A 27956-nucleotide genomic window follows, 5' to 3' on the forward strand; every position below is an offset into this window, starting at 1 on the left:
GAGCCCTGCAGCAGACTGCTTGCGGCGGCAATGTACACGCAAACATCTTGGTCTTGTTTGTGGAGCTCAAAAGCAGATGGTCGGGTCAATGTGTGTTTATCTGCCTCCACTCAACAGCACCAACCTACATCATCCACCAACCCTAAGCCACCTTCATATTGCACCACAGAGAACAAACACAATAAGTACACAAGCAGGTTCCCACACGCACTTTAAGATACAGACATCGTCGGGCATATTCCTCTAAGCGGCGAGCAAAAATCCTTCTACTCTCTCACCCGCACACACTTGTACACTGCCAAAAGCCTTGCAGAGATTTTGGCACAGATGCAGTGCCACAAAACACTTCCATAAATGAATTCTGTCAAGACACACAAGACACACGCTCGCCAAGCGGCCCAGGCATTTGCTAATTTGTTGGCATAGCGAAGCTTCTTCAAGTAGCCTCTCAGGAGAAGCTCTTGTTTGCTAACAGCACAGCAACAAAGCGTTGACAGATATGACTCCGGCCTGCTGCTTTGAAACTTGTTTCAGGCACATCCTCGGTCAGGACGAATCACATCGCAAACCTGATCAAGCTTGTTTAGTCTGCAGCTGGGATGCTTGAGTACTGTAACCATATCCTGAATTAAATGGTTGAAAAATTGAATGAATTAAAGTGAAGAGAATGCTTTTAAAGGGAATTGAATCATCAGATAGACACATGGTATATAAGATCTCGCTTTATTATCTCAATTGCGACAGCCATGAGATTAAATGGAGAGCAAATACAGGCTTTTCCTGATCGTTCAGGTTATTCTCCTGACATAAAATCTCATCAAAGTCACGCAAAATGTGCCTCGATAGTCTGAAAAGTCAAGTAATGGCATTATTAACTTAAATATTTTACCAAAAATTATGCATTATCAATGTTTTCTACATCGTTTTTATAGCTCCCCAGAGTAGGATGTGTCAACAATCGTCTAATTTATTTTGACTTTTAATAATTAAGGAATCAAGGAAAACATGCAAGATGAAATTAAAGGAATTATCACCGGAATTTTCTCAAAAAATCTGCCCAGGTGTAGGACTTCCTCTCCCCAGCTAATTAAGTTAAGCAAAGCAAGTTATTTTAAATAAATATATTTGTTACCGTCTTAAACGGTAGCCAACATCGAAAAGCACATCCTTCCATCATTAAAGTAAACCATGGGGTTAATATATGGGTGATTCTCGCGAAATAAGACTTATGAGGTGTGATGAAACATTTCGATAAAAAAAGTAAATGCTATCAAAATAAGAAGCATAGAGTTACAAACATCTCTTCGATTTTTCGATTAATCGGGGGGTTTTTTTTAAACGTGGTCGATTAAAAATCGATTCTCAAAGGCCCTGAATCGATTTTTTTATGAAATAAACTGATCCTGTTTGATCAAGGAATGCAACTGTTTTTACTTTTTTCAGCATACATTTTTCATCTTGCATCAAAATTGTATTGTATTTAACATAATTGTATGCATTTGAAAATTAGAGATGGGTTCTGTTTTAATGTACCCAAGTGTACCTAAAATAAAAAAAGTGTAATATACAGGTTGGTGGCTCTTAAATTATTTGTATTAATTACCCACTTGTAAACTTATGTTCACGGTTTGTTTATATAAATAAAGTATTTGTATTAAATCTATATTCATTGAATTGAATCGAGTATAAAAATCGGTCCGAGAATCCGAATCGAACCGAGAATCGAATCGATCTGATAGCTTATGATTTGAAATTGGATCGATTCGGAACATCTGAATCGATACCCAGCCCTACTCTTCATGTACTATTTTGCACATGTTTTCAAATTACATCATACACACCAATTTCCACATTTAAGGGGAAAACTTTCATTACCGCAACGTGTCCATGACTGGATTTGGGTTCTTTGACATGGAAAATGTATAATTAAAAACATCTAAAAAATAAAAAGCTTCAGTGCATGTTATACTATAAACATTAACAGTAAAGAAACATGTGGTATTTGGTAATCATTGGTAAATGTAGCGACAATAATAAGGAATATAAATGTGTCCAAGACCAATTTTCTCATCCTCCGCAACAATTTTCAATCATTGTTTAAGCCCTTAAGGAACTAACATATAAAAAAAATGTGTTGGAAGGGACATAACTGACTGTGACACTCAAGATGGCTACCAGGTAAGCAGTTCTTTTTTTTCTCTCCAAATAAAAGTTGAAATTTTGTTTGTCATAGTACCTAGAAAACTTTTTAGTTCTCATTACCGAAAGATTTAGGAGTTTGTAAATGCATATATTTAATTTAATGTCATGTTCCGGTAATGATACTTTTTGATAATGATAATCTTAAAATTTTAAATAATTATATAGGAAATATTTTTAAATCCTCTAAAAATAATGGTTATAGTAAGTTCAGACCTTAAACTTATATATGTGCAACAAACAAAAAAAATGGCTTCAAGGGCTTGTTAAAAATTCTGATGCTGGACACCTTCTAAATCTGTATTTCGTAAAAATCACCCGTGTTCTGAACTGAAACAATGTGTTTAATGTTTTAAGCTTATTTAGCAACCGATGTCACATATCAACAATGTGAAAAAGATCAACCCAGTAACTTAGTTTTGATAAACCATTCTCTGCAAGCATGTGAAAAAATAGGTAATTCAAATTTGGCTCCCCTTGTGATGTCAAAAGGGGATAATACTGCCCCTTAATCCAACCACATCACTGCCATTTTCAGCAGTAGCTGTGATTTCACCAAGTAAGATGTGATCCTGGATCAACATTTTTTGTTGATCCTGGATCAACGTTTTTATCAAAGATACCCCAAACTACCCTTAACTCAAACCCTAACCATTTTTAAACCCTCAAATTAGTGTGAAATAATAGATTAAGGAGTATTTCTAATAAGCCCCTAACCCAATCCTAAACCTAAATCTAACATAAACACTTATCCTAATCCTGCAATCTGATTGGTTAATGAAGGTGTTGATCCAGGATCACATCCTACTTGGTGAAATCACGTTCACCCATTTGTTACAGAGATCAACTGGTTTGCATTTAAAAGGACACACCCAAAAACAGGACATTTTTGCTCACACCTACAAGTGGCAATTTTAACATGCTATAATAAATTATAAATTGAGTAAATGATGATAAAACTTTCATTTATGGGGAACTATCCCTTTAAGTAAGCAGTCAAGTTTCCTCTGGAGACAAAGTTGTTGCAGAATAGAAAGCTGGCAAACTTAAGAAATGACACACACACACAAAAAGAGAGAGAGAGCAAGAGAGAGAGGGGAATACACCATCTGTCAGGCCTGGGATCTGACCCAGAGTCTGTCCTAAGCAATATGCATGCAGAAAAAGAAGGCCAATAAGAAGGCCAATAAGAAGTCGGCTCCGCCCCCTCTCTCTCTCTCAGAACACTTTGGTTCCAAACATCAGAAAGTAAGAGATTAAATCACAGGCAGAGAAATTCTTAATCTATACTGCCTTCTGCTCCACTTTCGCAACATCCATCTAACTTTCCTACACACACACACACACACACACACACACACACACACACACACACACACACACACACACACACACACACAGAGAGAAAAGCCTAGGTCTGAGCAAAAGATTAAAATGTAATCACTTATATAACCTGCAGTGTGAGTCAAAAGAAGGCAAAAACCACACACCCCACAGACACACACACATTTCATGCCTACACACACATTTATTTTTTAATCTTGATACACACCTGATAATGACCCTTCTCTTCAAGGGACAATCTCTTCCCAAAATTGTCTGAATATTAAAATTAATTTAGACTTTAAATAAAAGTACTCTAACAACTGCAATTCTAATGCTTATGTTAGCAACTGCACTGCTATCCACAAACCCCCAGCATCATAGGCAGGATTTCAATCTTGATGCCGATCCGAATGTTGCTTGTATCCAATCTTTTTTTTATCTTTTATGACGCATTTACACTGCCTGTTTGAAGTGACTTAATTCAGATTATTATACAAGGTTATAGAGTTTAATTTCTGTAACAAGACATAAAACTTAAACATTATTCCACTAAGTGGAGCCATCGCGCCAAATATGTGCTGCAAAAAAAAGAGTCATGTGATCGCTGGTTGTGTCCACCTGAGTTGACATCATGTGCCAGCATTGCATTTTAAATGACGCATCTTGAAATGGGAATATCCGAGTTGACGTCCACCTGAGTTGACGTCATGTGCCAGCGTCACATTTTTAAAGACACATCTTGAGATGGGAATATCTGAGTTGACGTCCACCTGAGTTGACGTCATGTGCCAGCGTCCCATTTTCAATGACGCATCTTGAGATGGGAATATCCGAGTTGATGTCCACCTGAGTTGACGTCATGTGCCAGCGTCGCATTTCAATGACAAGTCTTGAGATGGGAATATCCGAGTTGACGTCCACCTGAGTTGACGTCACGTTCCAGCATCCCATTTTAAATGACGCATCTTGAGATGGGAATATCCGAGTTGACGTCCACCTGAGTTGATGTCATGTGTCAGCGTCGCATTTTCAATGACGCATCTTGAGTTGGGAATATCCGAGTTAACGTCCACCTGAGTTGACGTCATGTGCCAGCATCACATTTTCAATGACGCATCTTGAGATGGGAATATCCGAGTTGACGTCTACCTGAGTTGACGTCATGTGTCAGCTTCGCATTTTCAATGACACGTCTTGAGTTGGGAATATCCGAGTTGACGTCCACCTAAGTTGAGGTCATGTGTCAGCGTCGCATTTTCAATGACACATCTTGAGTTGGGAATATCCGAGTTGACGTCCACCTGAGTTGACGTCATGTGGCAGCATCCCATTTTAAATGACGCATATTGAAATAGGAATATCCGAGTTGACGTCCACCTGAGTTGATGTCATGTGCCAGCGTCGCATTTTCAATGACGCATCTTGAAATGGGAATATCCTAGTTGACATCCACCTGAGTTGAGGTCATGTGTCAGCGTCGCATTTTCATTGATGCATTCTGAGTTGGGAATATCCGAGTTGACGTCCACCTGAGTTGACGTCATGTGCCAGCGTCGCATTTTCAATGACGCATCTTGAAATGGGGAATATCCTAGTTGACATCCACCTGAGTTGAGGTCATGTGTCAGCGTCGCATTTTCATTGATGCATTCTGAGTTGGGAATATCCGAGTTGACGTCCACCTGAGTTGACGTCATGTGTCAGCATCGCATTTTCAATGACACATCTTCAGATGGGAATATCCGAGTTGACGTCCACCTGAGTTGACGTCATGTGTCAGCGTCCCATTTTAAATGACGCATATTGAAATGGGAATATCCGAGTTGACGTCCACCTGAGTTTACGTCATGTGCCAGCATCCCATTTTAAATGACGCATATTGAAATGGGAATATCCGAGTTGACGTCCACCTGAGTTGACGTCATGTGTCAGCGTCCCATTTTAAATGATGCATATTGAAATGGCAATATCCGAGTTGACGTCCACCTGAGTTTACGTCATGTGCCAGCATCCCATTTTAAATGACGCATATTGAAATGGGAATATCCGAGTTGATGTTCACCTGAGTTGACGTCATGTGTCAGCGTCGCATTTTCAATGACACATCTTGAGATGGGAATATCCGATCTATCCGCTTACATTTTGGACACGAATGCATGTATTCAATTCGGAGAATCTGATAATTTTGGAATCTATGCACCTTTTTCTTGCGCACACGTTCGTGGGTCATATCCGATCTGTGCCACCAAAAAATCGAAATTGGGTCACTTCAAACATGCTATGTAAATGCGGCTATAGATGGGACTGTTGGCAAGCAACACTCATATTCAGACAATCTAAAAAATCTATTATTTGCCTTCTAGACTAATCTTTCTTTAACGGTCTGCATGTTTGTGACAAAAAGGTATTTCAAAGCGTGAGGCGAATGTGTGATGTGTTGTGATCCTCAATGGTCAGTCAGGCTGAATTAAATGCTATTGATCATCATTAGTGAACTGTTTTAAAAGCTAACATATGATGGATGTTGATGATATAACGCTGAAGGACAACACCAGATAAATCTTATGATGGTCAGGTTGCTTTTAGGATTTTTCTCAAATAAAAGTCTACAGTAATGTGTCTTTATTGAAAGCTTCAGTCTCAAATCTGCAATGAAAGGTCAAAGATTTTAATTTAAATTTATTTGAAGATTTACATATATCATTTGAAACTGGATCTGAGTTATGCCATCTCCAATTTTATAAATTAATGTCTCATTCATGTCTTAAAATGTTTAATTAAACATGCAGGAAAATAAATGCATAAATAAAAAAGGGAGACCGTTATCTTACATGTTTGCCTAAGGAAAAAGACTCTTCAGTAATCTTGAATGTCTTTCGGATGTTTCAGAAATGTCACTGTGCTTATTTTGGAATCTTGGCAAATATATGCAATTAAAAATTAATATGAACATTTCTCAGCAAATTCTTGCTGTCAGGAAAACAAGCAACAGCCGGCATTTTCCATCACCCGCGTGCTTCTCACGTAAATTATTCGATTTTGATGGCTTACGTTTCTTCCCCGCCACAGAAAACCACCACAGGTTTATCAATGCAATCAAATGTATTATTTTGTTTTTTGTTTTTTTTGTTGATCACGAAGTACAAAGTAGATGAGGAAAACTAGGATTCTGTGTGTATTCAACGTGCCGCCATTGTTGTTTACAATACGTGGAATTGTGCGCTGTGATTTGTTGAGCGGAGTTGTTGCATTCTGCAGAGAAGGAGGACTGGCGTTTATCGCATTTTGGGAAAAAGGGGAGAAAAGATGACACAATAGCACAGCGGATATTGGATTTTGCGTAAAATTTTGAATTAACTGACCTGATACAATACTGATTTTGGCAGTAACAAAAAAATTTTTTAATGGCGTTCATCACGTTTTGGAACCAAACCCTTCAAATGCTACTTATGACTGTTTTTGTGATCACATATGCCAACAGTTACTTCGTTTGTATGTCTATTTGTCTATCATAATATTTCAAGAGAAACATCTGCGAATCGATACTTAAATGAGACAAAACTGGGCAATTCCTGAACAACAATATTTTTCTCTGGGTACTTAGAAACCCCCTAGTCTAAACCAGCCAGTATGAATGAAAAATAAACAAGGAAGGGATGACAAAGAAACAAAATGATAGGAGGAGTACATCAAGAAGTCATGAAGGTTAGATAGGTGAGATGGAGAGGAACAAGAAAAAAATTGGGCAGAAATAAAAAGAAAATGACACAGCCGACTGCTTTTAAGGCGTGAGCCGGAGATGACACAGGGCAGAAGAGACGGTGTAAAGTTTTAATGACAGTGGAAAGAGAGGAAGAGATAGAGAGGCGGCGCAAAAGACAGAAAGAGAGAGAGATGAAAGATATAAGGGTCATTGAGACATTGCAATAAGGATTACTGAACTGCATAAATTACAGAAAAGAGTAGCTAATGAGAAAGAAAGAGAGAGGAAATGTAAGAGGAGGAGAAAAGAGACAGGAAGGGAGAGAGAGAGAAACAGGTAAGAACAGGTTAAGACTCTTTGTAATCCTGCAGTGCCCTCTTCAGGTAAAAAATCCAACAGCTGGGTGCCACTCGGTCCAAAAATAATAAAATAACAGATCTAAGGCTTATTTTACTTTACAGGAAGGCCGTTTTTAATGAAAAGTTAAAAAGAAAACAATCCCGACAGATTTCACCACCCTGCGGTTTCATTTCACACCGATTGCAAAGCAACATTAACGTTGACTGATTTCGAAATGAAAGCTTTATGGCTCCGCACAAAAGGCTTTTGGAATCAAGGCCGAACAATGCAAAACTAATTACGCGACGTGCGATAATGGAGCGTTTATTTGAATGTGGTTATTTTCGGGCGGCTTATACTGTATCAGCTTATTTAGCAGATGAAAAGAACGAGAGAGAAAAGAAACTGACATGTCAGCCAGTATACGAGTTAGTTAAGCCCTAGATCGCTCCACTCGGTTTGTCTTACAAATGTCGGACAAATTAAACATCAAGTTTGATCAAAAACTCTAATCCGGCCTGAGGGCCTGTCTGCGGACGCAAACGCATCGGTTTTGATTGGCGGTTGGCCTCGGGCAAGGAAATGCCAAAACATAAATGTCTGATTTGAAAAATAAAGGGCTTGTCATTCAAAGATCGATGCTTTGGATTTAGAGTGTAAAAAAGTAATGAAGTGTGTGCCTGTGTGTGTGTGTGTCCTCGTACCCTATCAATTACTACATCCTTGAGAAAAGGACAGGGGTGGTTTAAATAGTGACACAGGGACACGCACTCAGACGCATCCACAGCAGTCTTATTTAGAAGCTCAGCTGTTATTGCCAGTAGCAACAGCATCATATTGATTTCCACCATGAGGAATTGAAACGGGAGCACGATAAACTTTTGATTGGCATCTAAAGGATAAAGCGAGCTGCTTATAATGCAGAAGAAGTAGAAAGGAGAAGCTTAAGTTAACTGGTGTGGACAGTGTAAAACACAGAAAGACAGAAAGGGAGAGAGAGAGTTGTTAAGGGACAGCCCGGCAAGATGAAGGTGAAGGTAATCTTTCAGTCCTGCCCTTTCTGATCTACTGTCACTTTATCCGGATGACCAGATGGCCCCTGTGCCCTCTTTCATCTGACTCTGTGAGCGACAAGGAGAGAAAGAACTCTCTGGATGAAAGAAGTCTTCCTTTATCTGATGGATGAGAGACAGAGAGCTCTAAAGTGAGCATAGATACATTTTTAGTAGTAGGGAAGAGTCCACCATTGAACTGCAGGTGAACTTGCACTCTCTGCAGTCTGCTTAGCTTCCAGCGGTGATCTTACGCTATATTGACTTGGTGAAAATGATCAGAAACATTTCAGGCGAGATCAAAACAGGCTGTCCTCAGGCCTCCATTGCATATTCGGCAATTGTAAATGAAGCTGAATGCAGATTTGTTGAGTGCGGTCTATATCTCTCCCTCCAGCAGAATTTTTTAAAGAAAATATAAATGCCTCATATCTTAAGGAATCTAATTTTCTTTTATCTCAAAAATATTTTGAGACAAAAGCCTTCCATTTACTATGAAAACATACTGAAGCTTTAAAGCGCCTCCAGCCCAGTATTGTCAAGGTCGGAGGAGAAAAATTTTGGATTAGTTTTAAAATGTGCTGCGGTCGCAAGATTTTTTTATCTGTAGACTTATAAAAGGATCATTCTTTTGTTTCCTAATATGCATTTATCCCAGTAAGCAATACCTGGCAACCAAAGGACCTCTGCACCGTCAGCAGCAAGTCAGTGGAAAAGTGAATGGAGGGACACGTTTTGCATTTAATTTCAGGTCAGAAACAAGACATTACCTTACATGAGGAGATGGAAATCAGTCATGTGACCTTTTACGTCATGCCGCCATCTTGAGGACCTACCGAGTACCAGTAGGCTACTGACAAGCATTGGCAGCTTGCTACGATTTACGGATTTCTTATCTTTAACTGTCTATGATTCTTATGGATACAGTAAATGGCTACGAAAGACAACATATCGCACCTCGACTGTCATGAAAAGAAACGCTACATTTAAAAAAAATATATCTTGGTTAGGGTGTGATGCCTACTTGATCCCTGAAGCGTTCTTCCAGCCGTTGTCTGCTGCTACCGAGCTATCACTATTTTACAACATAAGAAGGCGCAACACAACATGAAACTTTGCTCGAAGTATCACCTGGATCTCTACACATGAACGCAAGCATTGAGAACATTGTTTGTGTACACAGAGTTTACTAAAAAGAAAGGTTTTGTACAACTGACTTTGGCTGTTATGGTGTCCGCTCCTCATCTCTGCCAGACGTAAAATCGATTTCCGAACACGAATGAATGAATCTCATATGAGGCTCCTTTTTCAACTAGAAGATCAATATTGTTTTTCCATTTGCGACAAAACATCGAATTATCCGTGCATTTATATGGAACTTTGTTTTATGAGCTATCCATCTTTACTTTCCTCCCTCCGTAAGTCGCATTCAGAGATCAATACATCTTGACTGGGAAGATGGCGGCGAGCGGACGCCAAATCAACCAAAGTCAGTTTTTCAAAACCTTCTTTTTAGTAAACTCTGTGTTCACAAACAATGTTCTCAATGCTCGAGTTCACGTGTAGAGACACAGGTGATACTTCGAGCAAAGTATCATGTTGTGTCGAGCCTTCTTAGTGTTGTAAAAATAGCGACATATTGAAGGCATAGCTTCTAGTTCTTTTGCGACCACTTCAGGTACTCAAAATGGCGGAAGACAAGTGAGTGACGTCAGCTGATATTCATGTATAATAGGAGTTTAGAGGCTGAATTAAAATCTGCATGTTTGTTTGTTAATTTATTTTATGCAGCTTCCTGGTCTAAATTCATGGAGAGAACTGGTTAGTTAGTCCACACACACAAGTTAGCTACTACTTTCCATTGAAAATAGTTGCAACACTGGCAGAAGCAATGGATTAAAAATTCTTTGCTTTTCATGTGTGAACAATTTATAGTTGTGCGTAAGGCGTACGCTGTAGGTTATCCGTAGCCTTTGTGAGCCTAACGTGCACCTCTTCAATTTTTTTACAGCGTGTCAGTTCTATGCGGACCGCAAGCGCTGTGATTGGTCCACTAGAACCCCTCCCGTCAGGTGAACAAACTGCGTTATAGGTTTTTCCGTTTGCACGGTGAAAACAAAGATGGGCCAAGAAGTTGAGGAGTGATTTAGCTGAAACAGCAACAAAAGTCGCTTTTTTTACATCCATCACTGCTGGTCTTCTCAAAGCATACACAACAAGCTGCTGTTTCTTCTTCAATTGTGTGTTAAACTGGCCAAGATGCTTCTTCATTGATGGTTTCCCTGCTACTGTGGTTACACGCATGGAATATTTTACAGCCATTTGTTGTAATCCCGCAGTTATCAACTGTGAATTGGGCTATTTTTCATTTCTTTTGGACGGGTTTCAAGTCGTCATGGACCTGGCAACCCTGCTTCAGCCTAATAACACCATGGAAGCTGCAAAATGGCTTGAGAATTCATATTAATACCACAAAGGTACGAGATTTATCCATAATTAGGACTTTAGTAACTCTTTCACCGCCATTGACGAGATATCTCATCAATTAAGAGAAAACGCTTCCCCGCAAATGACGAGATTTTCCGTCTTTCCGCAATACCGCTATTATCACTTCCGCAACTTATACAACCCGGAAGTAGCGCCTCACGTGAAAGAGAAAGAACTCTGTGTATGTTTTAAAGATCGCTCTGCATCTGATCTCTATCAAAAGTCCTTCGCAAAAAAGGAATTATCTTAGCTTTTTGCTCAAAATTGGGTGTTTTTGAAGAAACCTACCCATGTTTGAGAGGTGATTACAAGAGAACTAATGAAGGTAGGATGAAACGGGTTTTTTTTGTTTGAAAGCAGAGGGTCGGTTCTTTCATCTGATATATTGTTTGTTTATATATTTAAAGAAGAACATTTTCTGGAAGGCATTAAACTTTGGTGAAAATCATGAAAAATGCTGGCGCTGATTGGCAACTTTTTTTTAAAACGCTGGCGGTGAAAGAGTTAAAAGGGTACTGCCCCAGTGACAGCTGGGGTACATATTTTGATAGTGCCAAGCCGATAAATCAGCCGACGGCGCTTACTATGCTTCTCAATGAATTACGGTAAAATGCCTCTACATCCAAAAGCCAGAGGGCACTCTCATGCAGAAACCCAATAAGGGCCGCAGAAGAAAAAACATTTATAGACACATCTCCAGGACATGGCTTAAGCGTATATTTACATTGCTGTTCTTTAAACCCTTTTAGGTATTTTCATGATAATAAAGAATATGTATAGTGATTATGTTTGATGAGTGTTGCTTTTTCAAATGCATGATATAAACGACTCCGAGTCACAGATTGATAAGGTTTTAGATTGATAAGGACTTCCTAGTTATCAAAAGCCGTAGTACATGATAAAGCTGTGCATAATATCCGCTGTGCGATTCGGAATCGTTATTGGAAACGTATTATTAGTGTGCACCGCCATTTATCATCCCATCCCTATATTTTGACCATTTTTACAGTGGCTGTGACCAAAATAGTGGATAAGACACACGCCTTTGGTGTGAGAGACCCGGGTTCGAATCCACTGTGACACACCATTGTGTCCGTGAGCAAGACATGTAACCCCTAGTTGCTCCAGAGGCGTGCGACCTCTGATGTATATAGCAATTGTAAGTCGCTTTGGATAAAAGCGTCAGCTAAATGAATAAATGTAAATTAATAAATGAAATAGCTCCCTATACCCTTAAATAGTGCACTATTTGAGAGCAACCGATGTACCCTCACAGCCAGCCGCTACTCGTCCATCGAGGTTCGCGCTGAATGAATTCTCGCGTCTGCCGGAAGATGGCACCTGCACTTCAGCGCTTTCTGCGAGCTCAAGTGTCTGAATCCACTCACTCGTTTTTATTCACCTCTTTAAAGGGGGGGGGGGTACAGCTATTTAATGTTTTCTGACTTATTAACACTGTTTAAGAGTTTGATTCCTCATGCTAAACATAGGCAAAGTGTCAAAAAAGCAGTTGGAGGTATGACAGAGTGTTTCAGTGCTGAATGCACTTCGCCAGGGTTCATAAAAGTTTCAGAACGTTTTTTCGCACATGAAAGATTCATACGTAACTTGCTTTATTTCTTTCATGGACACCAACCAAGAGCTGACACGAAATCAATGTCACCAAAGAAGTGTGTTGTTGTTTGTGAGGGAAATCTGAGCATTTTCAGCTTCACAATGAACCCAGCATTGTGGAAACAATGGATGTAGTTTGTTTATCCGAGGTAGCAGTGGAGTTGTGCATGTTTAATGCTGGATTTTGTTTAAATGGGGCGATCCCAACCGGGTCATGAGTCGCAGACGATAAGTAAAACTGCATCAACTGCATGTGTTTTGTTGGCAATCGGCGCGTAACTGCATATAATGTAAACGACACAAACATGTAGTGAATTCTAAGTGTTATCCAAAAATAGTGGGATAATGTTTTTCATATTTTTTACAGTCTATGGATAAAATTAAAGACTCTTTGGAGGATGTGATACTACTTTATAGGTACTCAAGATTAATATAAGATACGCAGAAACAGCGTGTTATGTTATGTGAGCTTTAAGTGAAATATATTAGTGGACTAATGTAAGAAATAGTGAATAAGGGTATGTATGAGGCTATTTCAGACAGAGTCACATATCAACATTACCCTACTGGATTACCAAACATTCGGGCCACCCAGTCCCGATGAGATAATGAAGTTCAGGTTGTTTACAGCAAATGGCAAAACAGGCTGAAGATTATTTTTAACAAGGTCCCTGATGTTTTGCAAATCTGTCACCATGTAATAGAGGTTGAAGGATGAGGCAGTTAAAAACTATATTGGACTCGACAGCTTAAAGGCACAAAAGCAAAAAATGCGGTTTAATAAAGGTAAGAGAAAGCATGAAAAATATTCATTAAAAACTAAACTATTACTTGTTGTGGCGCAATATTAAAGACTTTTTACATAATAAGTCAACCTCAGAGAAAACAAATCTATAATAAAAATGCATGATGAAACCCTCCATAAGAACACAACACCCTTTTATAAAAGGTACAGATGGTAATATTACGGTACAGTATCATATAATTTACAAAGGAATACAAAATATGTTATTATTAACATCTATAATGTATAAAAACAAGATAATACTATATTATGGCAGAGATTTAAAAAAAATCAAGGTTAGAAACATAACTCAAATGTTTGTGTTTCTCTCCAGCGAGTCCTTTAAAGTCTCTCTGTCATTCATGGTTAACTAACAGCCTCTCCACTCTCTTCTCAGCATAATCTGACAGCTTTCCTGTCAGCTGTGTCAGAAGAAAGGGATTAGGGATGAAAGAGAACAAGAATGGAGGGAGTGTGAAAGGGAAGAGAGCATGGAAGGGTCAAAACACAGGTCATGTCCCACTATTATCCTGCCTCAGGCATTAGTCATTAGTGCAGCAGTGACAGTGATGGCTTAAGGGGGATCGCATGAGAGAACAGATTCACTAAGTATATATATTTCACTATAATCTTCTGTTGAATTCAAGAAGAAAGCCCTAATAATTTCAACCTTAGGGTTCCACAAGTATAAAATGAGTTTATCCAGGTAATTAAAATTAAGGGAAGGTGTCCTGAACCTGAATCAGTTCGAATGAATCATCACCGTTCCTGAGCCCTTTACTGACGGCTGTCCTAAAGCTGGATGTCAAAGGCAGCTGACATAAAAAAAATACTGTCCATTTTACACAACAGCAATACAAAACACAAATCAGCCATCTGTGAAATATCTTTTATGATATAGTAAAATAAAAATTAAAAGTATTAATTGAGAATGCAAAAGTCCTTTTAATGGTTAATGGTTAAAGGAGTAGTTCATGAAATCCAAGATGTTTATGTCTTTCTCTCTTCATTCGAAAATATTTTTTTTTTTTTCATATAGTGAACTTCAACGCAATGGTTTGAAGGTCCAAATTGCATTTCATTGCAATTGCAGCTTCAAAGAGTTTTAAATGATCCAAACTAAGGCATAAAGGTCTTATCTAGCCAAATCATAGACTGTAATAAAAGATGGACGACGCCTGTTCGCTCTCTTCCATTGGTGAAAAGTGAAGCGGCCAGTGTCCCAATATGGCACTGACATCTTGGATCTTGAGTCTGCGCAGTAGCAATTTCGGGACCATTCCTGCGCAGTAGTGAGCAGGAAGTAAAGCCGCGAAATCAAGGCCCTGCCCTCGCTCTAGCAGAATGCGCAAATCACACGTATCACAGCTGTCAATCATGACGTGACACCACCGTTTTTATATTAAATAACTAACTAAACACAAACTTAGTTTAAAAACAAACATTTGAATTTACATCAGCATGATAAAAACTACAGTAAATGACAGAAACCAGCTTCGGAAAAAAGATAATTAAAGTGTAATTAATTTTTTTAGTTGGTCTCAAGTCCCATTGAATAACATGGGGAGGCGGGCTTTATGACCTATACTGGGACCGGTCACTGGGGGGCGATTGAGACATTTTGGCTTCTCTTTTCAGGGCTTGTGCGGCACGCTTGAGCCAAACGATCATCGTTTTCACCAAAAATATGTACTTTTTAACCACAACTTCTCGGCTTGCACTAGTCCTCAGATGCCCCTCCGTGACCTTACATATTACATTATCACGTCAAAAGGTCCCACATGTAATGTATGCTAAACTACCACTCACTGTTGTATTCAGAATGACACAAATTAATGTCTTTGTGTCAGTTTATTGTTTAAAGTGTCTGTTTATGTGCGTTTCGCATATGTACACAGAGCTTTTCAGATTTATGAGTTTTTTACAAAATCTGTGTTTTAACCATAAACTATGCAAACACATTGTATTTTACCAAATTATACACAAAATAACAATGTTTTTAGCAAGAAATAGAGTCACTTTAATGTTTTGCACCCTACACTTTATCAGTATGTGCGTTTCTGAGATTTAAACCCATGACCTTTGCACTGCTAACACAATGCTCATCCAACTGAGCTACAGAACATTATAGTGTTGTTCACTGTACTTAGTACACAGCTTTCTGGAATACTTGATTCTGATAGGTCAGTCACAACATTCCAAGGTTTGTTATTCCCAGAAAGCCCATCCAGTGAGTAGTTAACACACACCCAGAGCAGTGGGCAGCTATCATTGCAGCACCCGGGAAGCAAATGGAGTTAAGGTGCCAGTCTCAAGGGCAACTCAGTCGCAACCTATTTATGCTATAGCTGATATGCTGGTATTTTTAAACTGATCACAAATCGGGCGATTATGGGTATGCAGAGTATTCTTTATCATCTCCATCTTGTCATGATCAATAAATGAAACATCTCAATCTAAACTCTATTCTCGCATTCCACCATGCACTGCCATTCAACGTTCAGCTGAGTTCGTCCTGTGTTATTTTTCATGTTTTATTCCCATTTCTTTACCTTTTTTAATTCATAGATTTACTATCCCATTCCCTTGTCTTGCTCTAATAAATTATGGTTCAGCTAACTTAATGTGTTATCATTTATCATGCCCCTCGCTGTTATTATAAATCTGGCTCCATCTTGTCCATATGCTTCATTACACCTCATAAGCTACACACACAGTGGAATACAAAGAGAAATTAGTTTTAGAGATCAAGGCCCACCTGAACAAGCATGCCAAAAAAATAATGCAATACATTTGCACAGCTATGCAATAGGCTTTATGCCCAGCTGCACTACTTCCGGAACTTCAGCCAGCTCCTTGTTTCCTGTCTGCCATTTTTAATCCAGGTGTGCCTGACCTCAGTAGTCACAACAATAATAATCAGACACACCTGGATTAATCAGTCTGTCCAATAATGGCAGACAGGAACCAAGGAGCTGGCTGAAGTTCAGGAAGTAGTGCAGCTGGGCATAAAGCCTATTGTCTGTTTTTTAATGGAGATAAGAGACATACCGTTTGTTGTTGCCCTACTGAGCTTAGGGTGGTTTAGCTGGTGTAGCTGGCTGGTTTTAGAGGGTTTTCTGGCATTTTTAGCTGATAATCATGCCCAAGGAAAATAAAAGACAGTTAGCTCAGTCAAAATCAGGCCACAATTTATCAAATTGAGGCACAATGTTAAGTTAAGGCAATAGACATTTGACAATACGATGACGATAAATTTAACTTACCTCACTATTTGCTGTGGAAATGTTTTTGAAATCTTTTGACAGACTTTGGCCTTCAGCACTTACTGTATTTTCATAAACAAGATGTAAACAATTAAAATTACAAAAGCTATGTTTATTACAGCTAGGGAAAAAATATCTAATATGTGCTTCATTAAAATATATGGGCGGGGCTTAGAGATCCGCCCGGATGTTGTGTCTAATTAGTCCACGTACGATAGTCTACAAAGTAATTCTTATTTAACTTTCGGCAGTCTATTAAATGTAACTTCTGAACTACAGTTAAATTGCTTTAAACGTTTCTCTGTGTCATTTTTTTTTAAATATACTCTAATAACCGGATTTTATCGTTGGCACACGATATATGTTACTTTTCACAGCGATGCACATGAAGGACCAATTATAGACGTTTGTGGGTGGTCCGTGTTTGTTGATCATTTCAAAGATATTGCTGGGTGGATTTTAATTTATTAAAATAATATAATTACATAAATACATTTCCATCGTACATACTATCTCCCGAAGGATTAAAGAACGTCATGAGATTTGCATGCACCCAGATTGTTCCCCCTCGAGGAAGATTATTATATATCTATGCAACGCTGCCTCGATCCGGTAGATGGCACTGTAACTCCGCTGATGCGAGATCAGTTCGTCCTATGACCTTGCTTTGGTTTACAGCTGTTTTTGTAGCGTAGCGAGCGTGATCATACACACGCAGGCAGTTCGCATCGATACACACAAGTAACACAGACCGACAAGAGGACCAGTTTAACCCCAGTATACGCCAATCTGGTGAGTGATGAATAAGGCTATGAATAGCCACCATTACGTTTAATATAACTCTATAGCTGTAATCCTTTATCACTTCTTCTCTCCGTGTGCTTTCTGTTTCGGTCCAACAGAGCACAAGTTATAGCCTATATACCAGAAACGGTGTCTTCTTCACTACATTAAATACTTAAGTGTTACGAAACATAATGTAATAAATCATTGTTTATGTAGTTGTGTAATTGTGTTAGCAACGCGAGGTTATGTGTTCGTTCCCGAGAAACGCATATTAATAAAAGATGCTTTTAGCGTCTTCCAAATCCATGAATGTAATGGAATTGTGGCAACGTATGCGATTATGAAGATATTATACTTTAAATGTACTTTACCCAGTGTAACATACGTCTTGAGAAAAAAAAAGTACGCATGCGCGTAACTATAACAGCACACTTACGAAAATTAACAACGGGGCCGAAAATTAACAATAGGTTTGCTATAGTTAAAACCAAACAACATGTTCCTATATTTAAACTAGTTACTTTGTGGTTACAATGATTTTGCTAAAAAAAAAAAAAAACTTGGATAAGCCATGATTAGTACTGTAGTAAAAATGGTTTTGTTTTGCCAATACGCCAAAAAACATGGTTCATGCTTGAATGAAAAAAATAAACATTTAATCTGGTATGTAGTCTACCTTTAATATGTATTTTTGGATCATTATTTTATTTAAAAAATATTTTTGTTCATAATTTTATAATTTGTACTCAATAAAAATTTATAATATATATGTATATTCTTCATTAAGTGTTTAATGTAGTACAGACAAGATCACAGTTTAGTACTTCTGTAACCTGACATGAAAACATGCAAGTCTGCAAAAAGATCTTATCCGCTTACAATATTTTGCCAATACTGGTTATTAAAATATTTTTTGTGTGCAATACTGTAGTGCATTCCCAAATCCCAGGTGTGAAGGTTCAATTTTCCTTATTTGTTACACTGATAAAGATCTGATGAGCTTTTCTGAACACAAAGCTCATGTATCTTATCTTGTATGCTTTTCCCACGACCTCTCCAGCTGCCATTTACGGCTTTTACGGCAAGTATAGCAGGGGGTCAACTAAGGGGTTAAACTTCAGGAGATCTGATGGATAGACATATGAGTGTTTGGGATTCGTTTCACATTAACTATTTGATTGAATTTTAATGAATCTCTGTAATCCCAAGAGAGCGCCATATGCACTTCCACTCATTCTGTTTGTGTTGATGAAGCTATTTTTGATCGGTGACTTTTAAGCATTGACCTCACGCTAAAGGACACACAAAGCAGAGAGGAACAGTGGGATTGTTATTTGGCATTGCTCTGAAATACTGTAAGTACAAGATGTTCCCATGTTTATCTGAACATTGTGCCATGCCCAGGTCAAAAGTTCCTGGAGGACTAGTTTGTATAGGGTTTGCTTTTGTTTCCTATCTGCAGAGCCGTAAAAGTACTGTGGTGAAATCCTGGTACAGTGATGGTAAGACATGATAATGTCATGTAACTTTATTATGGTGAATGATACGAAAACCATGGTATTTTCATGACATGTAAATACAAAATAATTTCTATTGAGGTTGAATGAAATTGTAGTTGTTCATGGATATTGATAAAGGATATTTTGTAATTGTCAAACTCACATTTTAGAGCTGTGCAACTGTAAATAGGTCTACAACAAAAAAATAAATGTATGTTTATTACACTGTGAAAACCCTTTTTAGGGAATACCAACCCAGCAAGCAATTTTGCATTTAATTGGCGTCCAAATACAGCCCCCGACGTTAAGAATAAAGCAAGGCAAAATTGCGTCTGTTGTAAAATTTATTAGACGTCTAATCATAGGCCAAAAATAAAACCAAACACCTTGTAATCGCCTTTGACTTTGCTTACATGATGGAATATCAAACATCTCTTGAGTAATTTTGGAAAAAATTTAACAAAATTTCTTTTGGCTAAAACTGGGGCACTCAAAGCCTGGGTCTATAGTCAACCTAGTCCTAGACGGTGAAATGACTGCTATTGCTTGCTGGGTAGGCTCTACAGCACCATGATGGTACTTATCGAAAAAAAACACTGTAATAGTTAGCAGGTTTTAAATGTAATTAGACAATGAATTTAGATGATATATACGGTATAGGTTTTTTTTTTTTAAAGCAAAGAGGAACAGTAAAAATGTACACAGATTTAAGACTGAACAAACCACTTATGTTGTAACATTGCACAGTTTCCTGTATGCCATGCGTCATTTTTTTCAATAACACATGTGGGGAAATTGGCATTTGTCACACTTTATCAGAACCCAAGATGTGGTTTGTTGGCCAAGAGTGGGTTTTATACAACTATTCTTTGTGGCATGTGGTATGTGTTTAGTTTGGCTATGTTACATGCATATAATCACATGTTGAAACATGGTTACATTATGTACCCCGACCGTAACAACCTCCTGATCTGTGCACTCAGCGTATATGAGTCCATATGGTCACATGAAGTCTCTACTTCTGCTGTCTAAAGGTTTGCTGTTCACCTGCCCTTGGGTCTTGGGTGTAACCAGTTGCAGCCGGTGACTTATTGTTTCAAGGAGGAACATGATGCGAAGCTCGTCACAACATGTATTTACAGTAGCTTATCATGTGTGTGGCTCGTCATGTAAAAATATGTGTTCGCCGGGTCATGTGAACCATGTGCATCATGCATCTTGTCAAAATACGAGCCTGCTGCATACAAGTCAAAAGAGTTTATGATAAAAGAGACGCTCACTTTTGCCAGATACTTACTTCATCTCATGTGTAATCAGAGTTTAGTGTTGAGTAAGTGTCTTGTGAGTATGTCAACATAAACACTTTCGACTCATGTGCAGCAGGCACGTATTTTGACAAGACTCATGCAGGATTTGGTTAACATGACGCAACCAACACATATTTTGAATTTGTGCCTCTCGGAAGAGAAGTCACTGACCGCCACTGGGTTTAACATTGAGTTTGGATAGTAACCCTCTGTGTACTGTGGACTAGTAGTGGGAGGGTAAGAGTGGATTGTTTTCAGATCAATTATTCAGATGGATGTTGTTGGTTATAGTCTGATGTTGGTCTGATATTTGCTATGTGAATGTATTATGGCAGTACCATGGTACAATGATGGCATCAGATGGTAACACCATATGTTACAATATGATACCATACCAGACTTTGATAAATACCATGGCTTCAGTGAATGATTACCAAATGTATGCAAAACAGTATTTACATGGATATCCAAGGTATTTGAATATTAGTTTACAAGTTATCAAAAATTATTAAAAGTATGACTTTAAAAAAAAACTCCTTGCATACATACCCGAGTTACATTAAAATCAGTAAAATGTTTTTTATATCATAAAATGTTATAAAAATGGTACCCACACCAGGGGCCTCATGTATAAAACTGTGCGTAGGATTCTTACTAAAAGTCTACGTACGCACAAAAGCCAAAAATGGCATACACCAAAAATTATGAAGACTTATAAAACAAAGCAATGTTCCCTTTATAAATCACAGATCACCTGCAAGTGTGCGTACATGAATCATCCTAATATCCCACCCTGCAAGCCAATTCTCCCATCAAGTGTGTTTTTTTACAAATCATAACCTTTGCGTGGGAACTGGCGTACGCCCTTTTCCAGCCCTGTTTTGTGCGTACGCACGCTTTATAAATGAGGCCCCAGGGCTCCAGACTGCCCCCAAATGGTGGCATTTTGCCCCTAAAATTTGAGAGTGTGCCACTGAATTTTACATCCAGTCGCACATGTGCAACCAGTAAATTTGACATTTTTTCCAAAAGTGCACAATAAAATGTGACACTCAATTTGAAACAGCACATTGTACTTTCTGCATCTATCATTAAAGTGTTTATTAGTAATACAGTGGAAATTAGTAAAAATGTGAATATTTGGTTTGCATGTTGATTTACGGTGTGTGCCCCTAAATTTTCTTGTTGCGCCCCTAAAATTTTCAGTTGGGGGCAACTGTGCTCCTAGTGAAGAAAGTTAGTCTGGAGCCCTGCACACACTAATAAATATCTTGATTTTTAGTTGTTCTAGCTAGTTTTGTCTTGAGGCCCCCATGGAGGTTTGTTAAGGCCCCTAGTTGGCCCCGGACTCCTGTTTGAGGAACACTGATCTTAGGGTGACCATACATGCCATTCTTCCCGGACGAGTCCTGGACTGGATTTCGGTGCATTTTCCAGAAGCCGTATTTGTCGACCGCATACGTCATAGAGGATTATTATTATTATTACAAAAAAACATCCGTTACATTTTAAGGTAAGAATGAAACTACGATTGTATGTCTTATGTTTTTAACTGAATGGCGTATGCGGTCAATAAATACGACTTCCAGAAGATGCGTCCAGGAAGAAAGGCACTTATGGTCACCTTAACTGATCTACAGAGTCGTGAATCATGTTCAGTTGATTCAGGTCACATTAGAGTTCAGGTGTAAACAACCATGAATTTTTCTGAATAGATAAAGGCTACACCTGTGAATACGCATGTAACTGAGACTTTGAAATCAATAGGGCTATTACATGCAAGAATGCCTTCCAGCTCTTAAAGTGCCGGTGGATGTTTGTCACCAACACCTCACTACCAACTCTCTGTGTATAATTAGTTAAACTACAGGGATACTAACAATAAGCACACTATACAAAGTTCAAAAGAATTGCTTTTTGTGAGAAAATGCCTTGCAATTTAAAAGATCTTAATATGCCAAAAATATGTTTTGTTTCTTTAAGCATGTTCCATGGGCAGCAGCATTAGTGGATTGTTCAGTGCCCTGTCTAAGACCATCAGCAGCCCTGCTCTCCCCCAACCGTGTGATTCTGGATACAATCCCAATAGCGACCTGGATCTGGTTCAGGACCCGGTGGACCCTTTGGAGCTGTTGCAGGAATGTAGAGAGGTTCTGAGAAACAGGCCACCCCGACTGAACAGAACTTTTGTTCAGACTGGGAATGGAGACCCCAGGCAGACTGCGATCAGGGTTATGCAGTGGAACGTACTAGCACAAGGTATATATCTGACTCTGTCTGTGAAATCCAGGCTGAAGTCTCATCATCTAATTATTGATTTCAATCTCATTTAAATTTTGACATGACCTTTCTCAGTCAATGTTAAAGATATCAAGGTTATAGTTTCACAGAATGTTCTTTACATTATGTATAGGATGATTTTATGTTTTCACAGGCAGGGTCAAAAATTAAATACACAGGACAGTTCGGCCAAATTTTGTTTGTTCTTTAGCAACATCCTTATCAGCCAATCACAGCTTTCTGATTTTAGAAGTAGGTTTGGTGATCAAAGTACATACTTTGGTAAATCATGTTGTGCTATAAATTATATTGTCACTGTTCTTCTTAAAGCTTGTATGACAATCATAGTTAGATGATTGTCTCCATTGTTAAGGTTGTGGGATGATTAATGATGACGTTGATGTCAGCATTTTTTTTTAAGAAGTTATTTTAAAAATAACTTATTTTTAAATTATTAAACGCTGTGTTGTTTAAGTTAAAAGACACTTTTTTGCTTTAAATTGGTTGCCCAGATAGCAAGCAACCAGGGAATTAGTGTTTAAAACTGTTCATTTGTCAATGTTAATAGCATTGAATCAATATCACGATTGCATGTGTCATTAATGTTGAAATAATATGTACATTTCCACAAATCATGGTGATCAGTGTTTGCTTTAGTTAGGCCGTTGAGCCTTGGGATTTTATTTCAAGTTTTTGCCGGTTTAACAATGTTTTAAAATACATGTGTTGTTGTCAAGAAAACTAAGATCTAATGGGACCGGGCTAATTAATCATTGTGGTTTTACTTTAATAAGAGTGAGTTGTGTTAATGATGTGTAAATAATGTGTGATACTGCAGTGTTAGATGAATGCAGTGTTATGGCTGTTATATTCTTATAAAAATACACTCAAAAAAGTTACATTAATGAATCAGTCTCTGATATCAATCTCTGACATCTCATGACATCAAGTGTATGGAACTCAACAATGGTGACAATCAACAGAAGTAAGCATCATGCTGCAAGGGTTAGCATAGTATTAAACTCCAATGAATCCAGTTTATCTAAATTAGTTTGATGATTGTCACTATTGTTGAGGTTTGTAGGATGTGTAATGTTAAAGTCGCCATGAAACGGAAGTAGCGATTGCCTTATTTTCCCCGTGGTGACGTATATCCGAATGAAACGGCTTTTGAGATGAAATAAGGCAGGGCTGGATTTGAATTTGTCCATCGAGATCTGATTGGATCGTTTGAAGTTGGGTCGTGTTGCTAATTGCTAATCACTGCGATCTTCTCCCGGACCCCGCCCACCTGCCATACTTTTGACCGGAAGTGAAGAGAGATCGTTTTGAGGAGGGGAGGAGATTTGCATTTTTGATTAAAGATTATGAGCACACACGAATTTTTAAAAAATAATGAAGCTCACAGATAAGTCATTTGTTAATAATACCACACTATTAAAAATACATATATAGTTTTTCATTTCAATTTCATTGCGACTTTAAGGTTGATGTCAGCATCTTTTCTGCATTGTCACAATGAATTTGCAAAGCAGAACTGTCACGAAAAGACCAACTTCTTCATATAGAACAAATGCAGAAGTTATTTCAGTTTGAAAAGCAACTAACCACAAATAACAATATATTTACCAATGCGTTTTTACATAACAAACACAAGCAGTGAAAAAGAATGAAAAAAACAAGGGCCTAACTAAAGCAAACACTGATCACCGTAATGGTGGTTTGTATATATTTTTACATTTTTTAACATTAATAAAGGGGGCAAAAGTGTTGATTGATTCAATGCATTTAAAATTAACATTCATATAATGGTTTCTGTTTGCTTTCTTGAAATATGGGTAAATATTTGCAAAACCTAACAAACATAAAGGGTAACCAACAATAATGATTTATGACAAAAATTAAAATAGCTAAATATGGAGAATGAGATTTCAGAAACGGGGACGATATGAGAGTGTGATAGCCAATTTTCTGACTGACAGATGATGTAAAGCAGTGGTTCTCATCTGTAATCCTGGGGACCGGCAGCACTCCTCTTTTTGTACGTCATCTCCATTATTAAATGACTTTTAGAGAGCTGAAGGGCTGAAATTGTTTTAGGCAAAACACAAAAATTAGTTATCTAGTTCTCTCATCCTGCATCATAACCTTTAGTTGATCACAGAGTTAATTTTTTGCGATAATCCAAAAGCCTATGGAAAAATTCCATGGACTTTTTGCAGTGGCACCCACTTCCAGGTTGGCCTACAAAAAAAGTCACCAACTGTGTTTTTTTGTTTTGTTTTTTTTTGTCTCTTCGCAGCCCTTGGTGAAGGTATGGACAGTTTTGTCAAGTGCCCTATGGATGCTTTGAACTGGCCTGAAAGGAAGTATTTGATCCTTGAAGAGATCCTGACCTACAGACCTGACATCGTTTGTCTGCAGGAAGTCGATCACTACTTTGACATGTTTCAGCCCATTCTTTCCAGTTTAGGATACCAGAGCAGTTTCTGCCCCAAACCGTGGTCCCCGTGTCTGGATGTGAAAAACAACAACGGCCCTGACGGCTGTGCCTTGTTTTTCAACCACAAACGCTTCCAGTTGATAAGCACGACAAACTTAAGACTGTCCGCCATGATGCTAAAAACCAATCAGGTAGCGATCATCGCTACTTTGCGTTGCCAGGCAACGGGACGGGCATTCTGCGTTGCTGTAACGCATCTGAAGGCAAGGAGCGGTTGGGAGGTCGTACGTAGCGCGCAGGGTTCGGATCTGCTGCGGAACCTGAGGAACGTCGCGCAGAAGGTAGAGACGGACGAAAGTGCTGATTCCGACATTCCTCTGATAGTATGTGGTGATTTTAACGCCGAGCCAACGGAGGATGTCTACAGGAATTTCGCAACATCGAGTCTTGGACTGGACAGTGCGTACAAGCGCCTGAGCACGGATGGGAAAACCGAGCCACCTTACACAACGTGGAAGATCCGCACCAGTGGGGAAAGCTGTGACACGCTGGATTACGTGTGGTATTCGCACAGAGCATTTCATGTTAATGCGCTTCTGGACTTTCCTACAGCAGAACAAATCGGACCAAACAGGCTTCCTTCTTATAACTACCCATCAGATCACCTCTCTCTTGTCTGTGACCTCAGCTTTAAGGATGTGACACTTGTTTCATAACATGCAGACTCACTAAATGTTACGCAAGACATTTACCAAGTTGCCGTTTGGCACAACATGTTGTTTCCTGAATAAGTGGTGCAGTCATTGCACACATGTTGTTCTCAACCTATTCTGTAGATTATTCAAATTATTTACTTACATTTGTTACATAAAATGGAACATAATGATAACAGTATTTTTATTCGATGAAATATTTCTGTTGCTATTGTGTGTTCATGACTTTGAGAATGTAGGTTTTGAACAAAAATTACAAAGAATTCATCTTGCAAATATTTTTGGTTTATATTGGTAAAGCTTGTATACAATATATCAAGCAAACGCATTGTATTTCTGATGCAGGGTGTTGAAAATAAAGTCAGTCTAGGACGGTGTCAAAATAACAAAAACAGTTTGTCTTTCATGGACTGTCAGAAATGTATGAATCATTGCCTTCACGTTCATATGTAACATGCTCAGACTAGCTTCACAAGAGTCTATTGGTCTGCTGCAAATAGACCATTTAGAAATTACATATCACATTTTTGGTTCCTTTCACATGAGCTTTAAATCATAGGCTTAATATCTGGGCGAACTGTAAAGGACATTTTGTTTTGGTAACCACACTGCTACTCTGTGGCAGAACTTAGTACTGCAGGTGCATTATAAGATACTCAAATACACGTGTATTTTTTATTACAGTGGTTCTCAAACTTTTCCGGCGTGCATCCCTTCATGGTGCCCCATAGAAAATGTATGACATAAAATTTGAATCAAACAAACATTTTAAATTATACAATGTAGTGCTCTTGGTTAGTAGCCTTATTTTTCTGATATTTAATTACACAGAATTTATAATAAATTAATTTATAATAAAATTTAACTGGGGCCCCTTGGCACCATCTTAGGGCCCCCAGTATTAGAATCACTGCTTTAGTGATTATACACTGCTACGAAAAACATTACAAACAACTTTAAGATCTTTTCTATTTTTCTAAATCTACTATTTATAGGTAGGTGTTTATAAGTAACATGATTTTTGTTTCATCCTGTTATTTTGTCAAGATTACTGCCAAATTCAGGAAATATATATATATTTGCATTAACTTAAATTTAAATGGGGGGTCAAAATAACTGCATCCTTTTTTTTCAGATCTTGATAACAACAAAGACAAGTTCAAATTCATTTTTCAACAACACAATGATAATGTTTTTAAATGTATTTAAGGATCAACTTAAAAATGAATATTTGCTGGAATAACTCACACCTTTCATGGGTCTTGGCTTCCTTTGAGTCTTTTACATTGCTGTTGGGTGACTTTGTCACTCCTGCTTTTGTTGGAACTCAACAGACATTGGACTGAAATTGTCACACAAAACATATATATTATGTTTAAAGCCAAAACTGGAGTGGTGCCTTAATTTTTCCCATGGTTTTATATATAGTCAAACCAAAATTTCTTCAGACACCTTTTTCACATTATCACAGTTTATTCTCTAGAGTTAAGATAATGGTAATAAAATTTGAATTTAAACTATTTGGTATTTCTCAGGTTTTGTCCATCCTTCTGTTAGACTGTTTCACAAATGAATTACAGTAGTTGGAATAGCAATCAGCTGTTAAATTTATGTACACAATTAGATAATTACCAAACAATGCTTAAAGGGATAGTTTACTTTAAAAATTCTGTCATCATTTACTCATCCTCATGTTGTTCTAAACCTGTATTTCTGATGAACACAAAAGAAGATATTTTGAGAAATGATGGTAAACACACAGCAGTAAGTGACCATTGGCTTCCATAGTAGGAATAAAAAAATATGATGGAATTTAATGGGTACTGTCAACTTACTCAAACTGTCAAAATATTTTCTTAGTCATTTATCACAATACTTCCATCATATTTTTTTATTTCTACTATGAAAGTCAATGGTCACTTAACTGCTGTGTGTTTACCATCATTTCTCAAAATATCTTCTTTTGTGTTCATCAGAAAAAAAAATTAATACAGGTTTAGAACAACATGAGGATGAGTAAATGATGACAGAATTTTCATTTTAAAGTGAACTATCGCTTTAATTTTGTTCAGTCTGTGGTGTAAAAGGTCACATTAGCAATTAAACAAAAACACTTGAGCAAAACAGTCTGAATAATTTTGGGTCCCAAATTTGTATC

General features: G+C 38.0%; 1 protein-coding gene and 1 long non-coding RNA gene across 3 annotated transcripts in view; one reads left to right on the forward strand and one right to left on the reverse strand.

The window, feature by feature from the left end:
* LOC135735571 (uncharacterized) overlaps positions 1-16831 on the reverse strand; it is a 53970-nt gene extending 37139 nt beyond the window's left edge. Inside the window, exons 1-2 of the long non-coding RNA XR_010527656.1 lie at positions 16771-16831; positions 16556-16636 (exon numbers count right to left, since the gene is read on the reverse strand). This is a non-coding gene — a long non-coding RNA (uncharacterized lncRNA). The remainder of the gene's footprint in view (positions 1-16555; positions 16637-16770) is intronic.
* Positions 16832-17409: 578 nt separating this feature from the next.
* noctb (nocturnin b) lies at positions 17410-26488 on the forward strand. 2 transcript variants are annotated; one of them, XM_065254420.2, is made up of 3 exons: positions 17410-17562; positions 22346-22621; positions 24945-26472. In XM_065254420.2, exons 2-3 carry the CDS (start codon positions 22354-22356, stop codon positions 25799-25801), a joined length of 1125 nt encoding a protein of 374 aa, XP_065110492.1. In that variant the 5' UTR covers positions 17410-17562; positions 22346-22353; the 3' UTR covers positions 25802-26472. The 2 variants fall into 2 exon arrangements, with proteins under 2 accessions (XP_065110492.1, XP_065110491.1); XM_065254419.2 differs by lacking the exon at positions 17410-17562 and adding an exon at positions 18347-19058 and having other exon boundaries at positions 24945-26488.
* Positions 26489-27956: the final 1468 nt, after the last annotated feature.

This window comes from Paramisgurnus dabryanus, chromosome 4 (assembly GCF_030506205.2).
Source record: "Paramisgurnus dabryanus chromosome 4, PD_genome_1.1, whole genome shotgun sequence".
Lineage (NCBI taxonomy): Eukaryota > Metazoa > Chordata > Actinopteri > Cypriniformes > Cobitidae > Paramisgurnus > Paramisgurnus dabryanus.

Coding starts and splice junctions, on each gene's coding strand:
- noctb (XM_065254419.2), top strand. CDS start 18,923: ATGTTCCCATGTTTATCTGAACATTGTGCCATGCCCAGGTCAAAAGTT. Junction 19,059..22,345: donor GAAATCCTGGTACAGTGATG/GTAAGACATGAT, acceptor TGTTTCTTTAAG/CATGTTCCATGGGCAGCAGC. Junction 22,622..24,944: donor GTGGAACGTACTAGCACAAG/GTATATATCTGA, acceptor GTCTCTTCGCAG/CCCTTGGTGAAGGTATGGAC.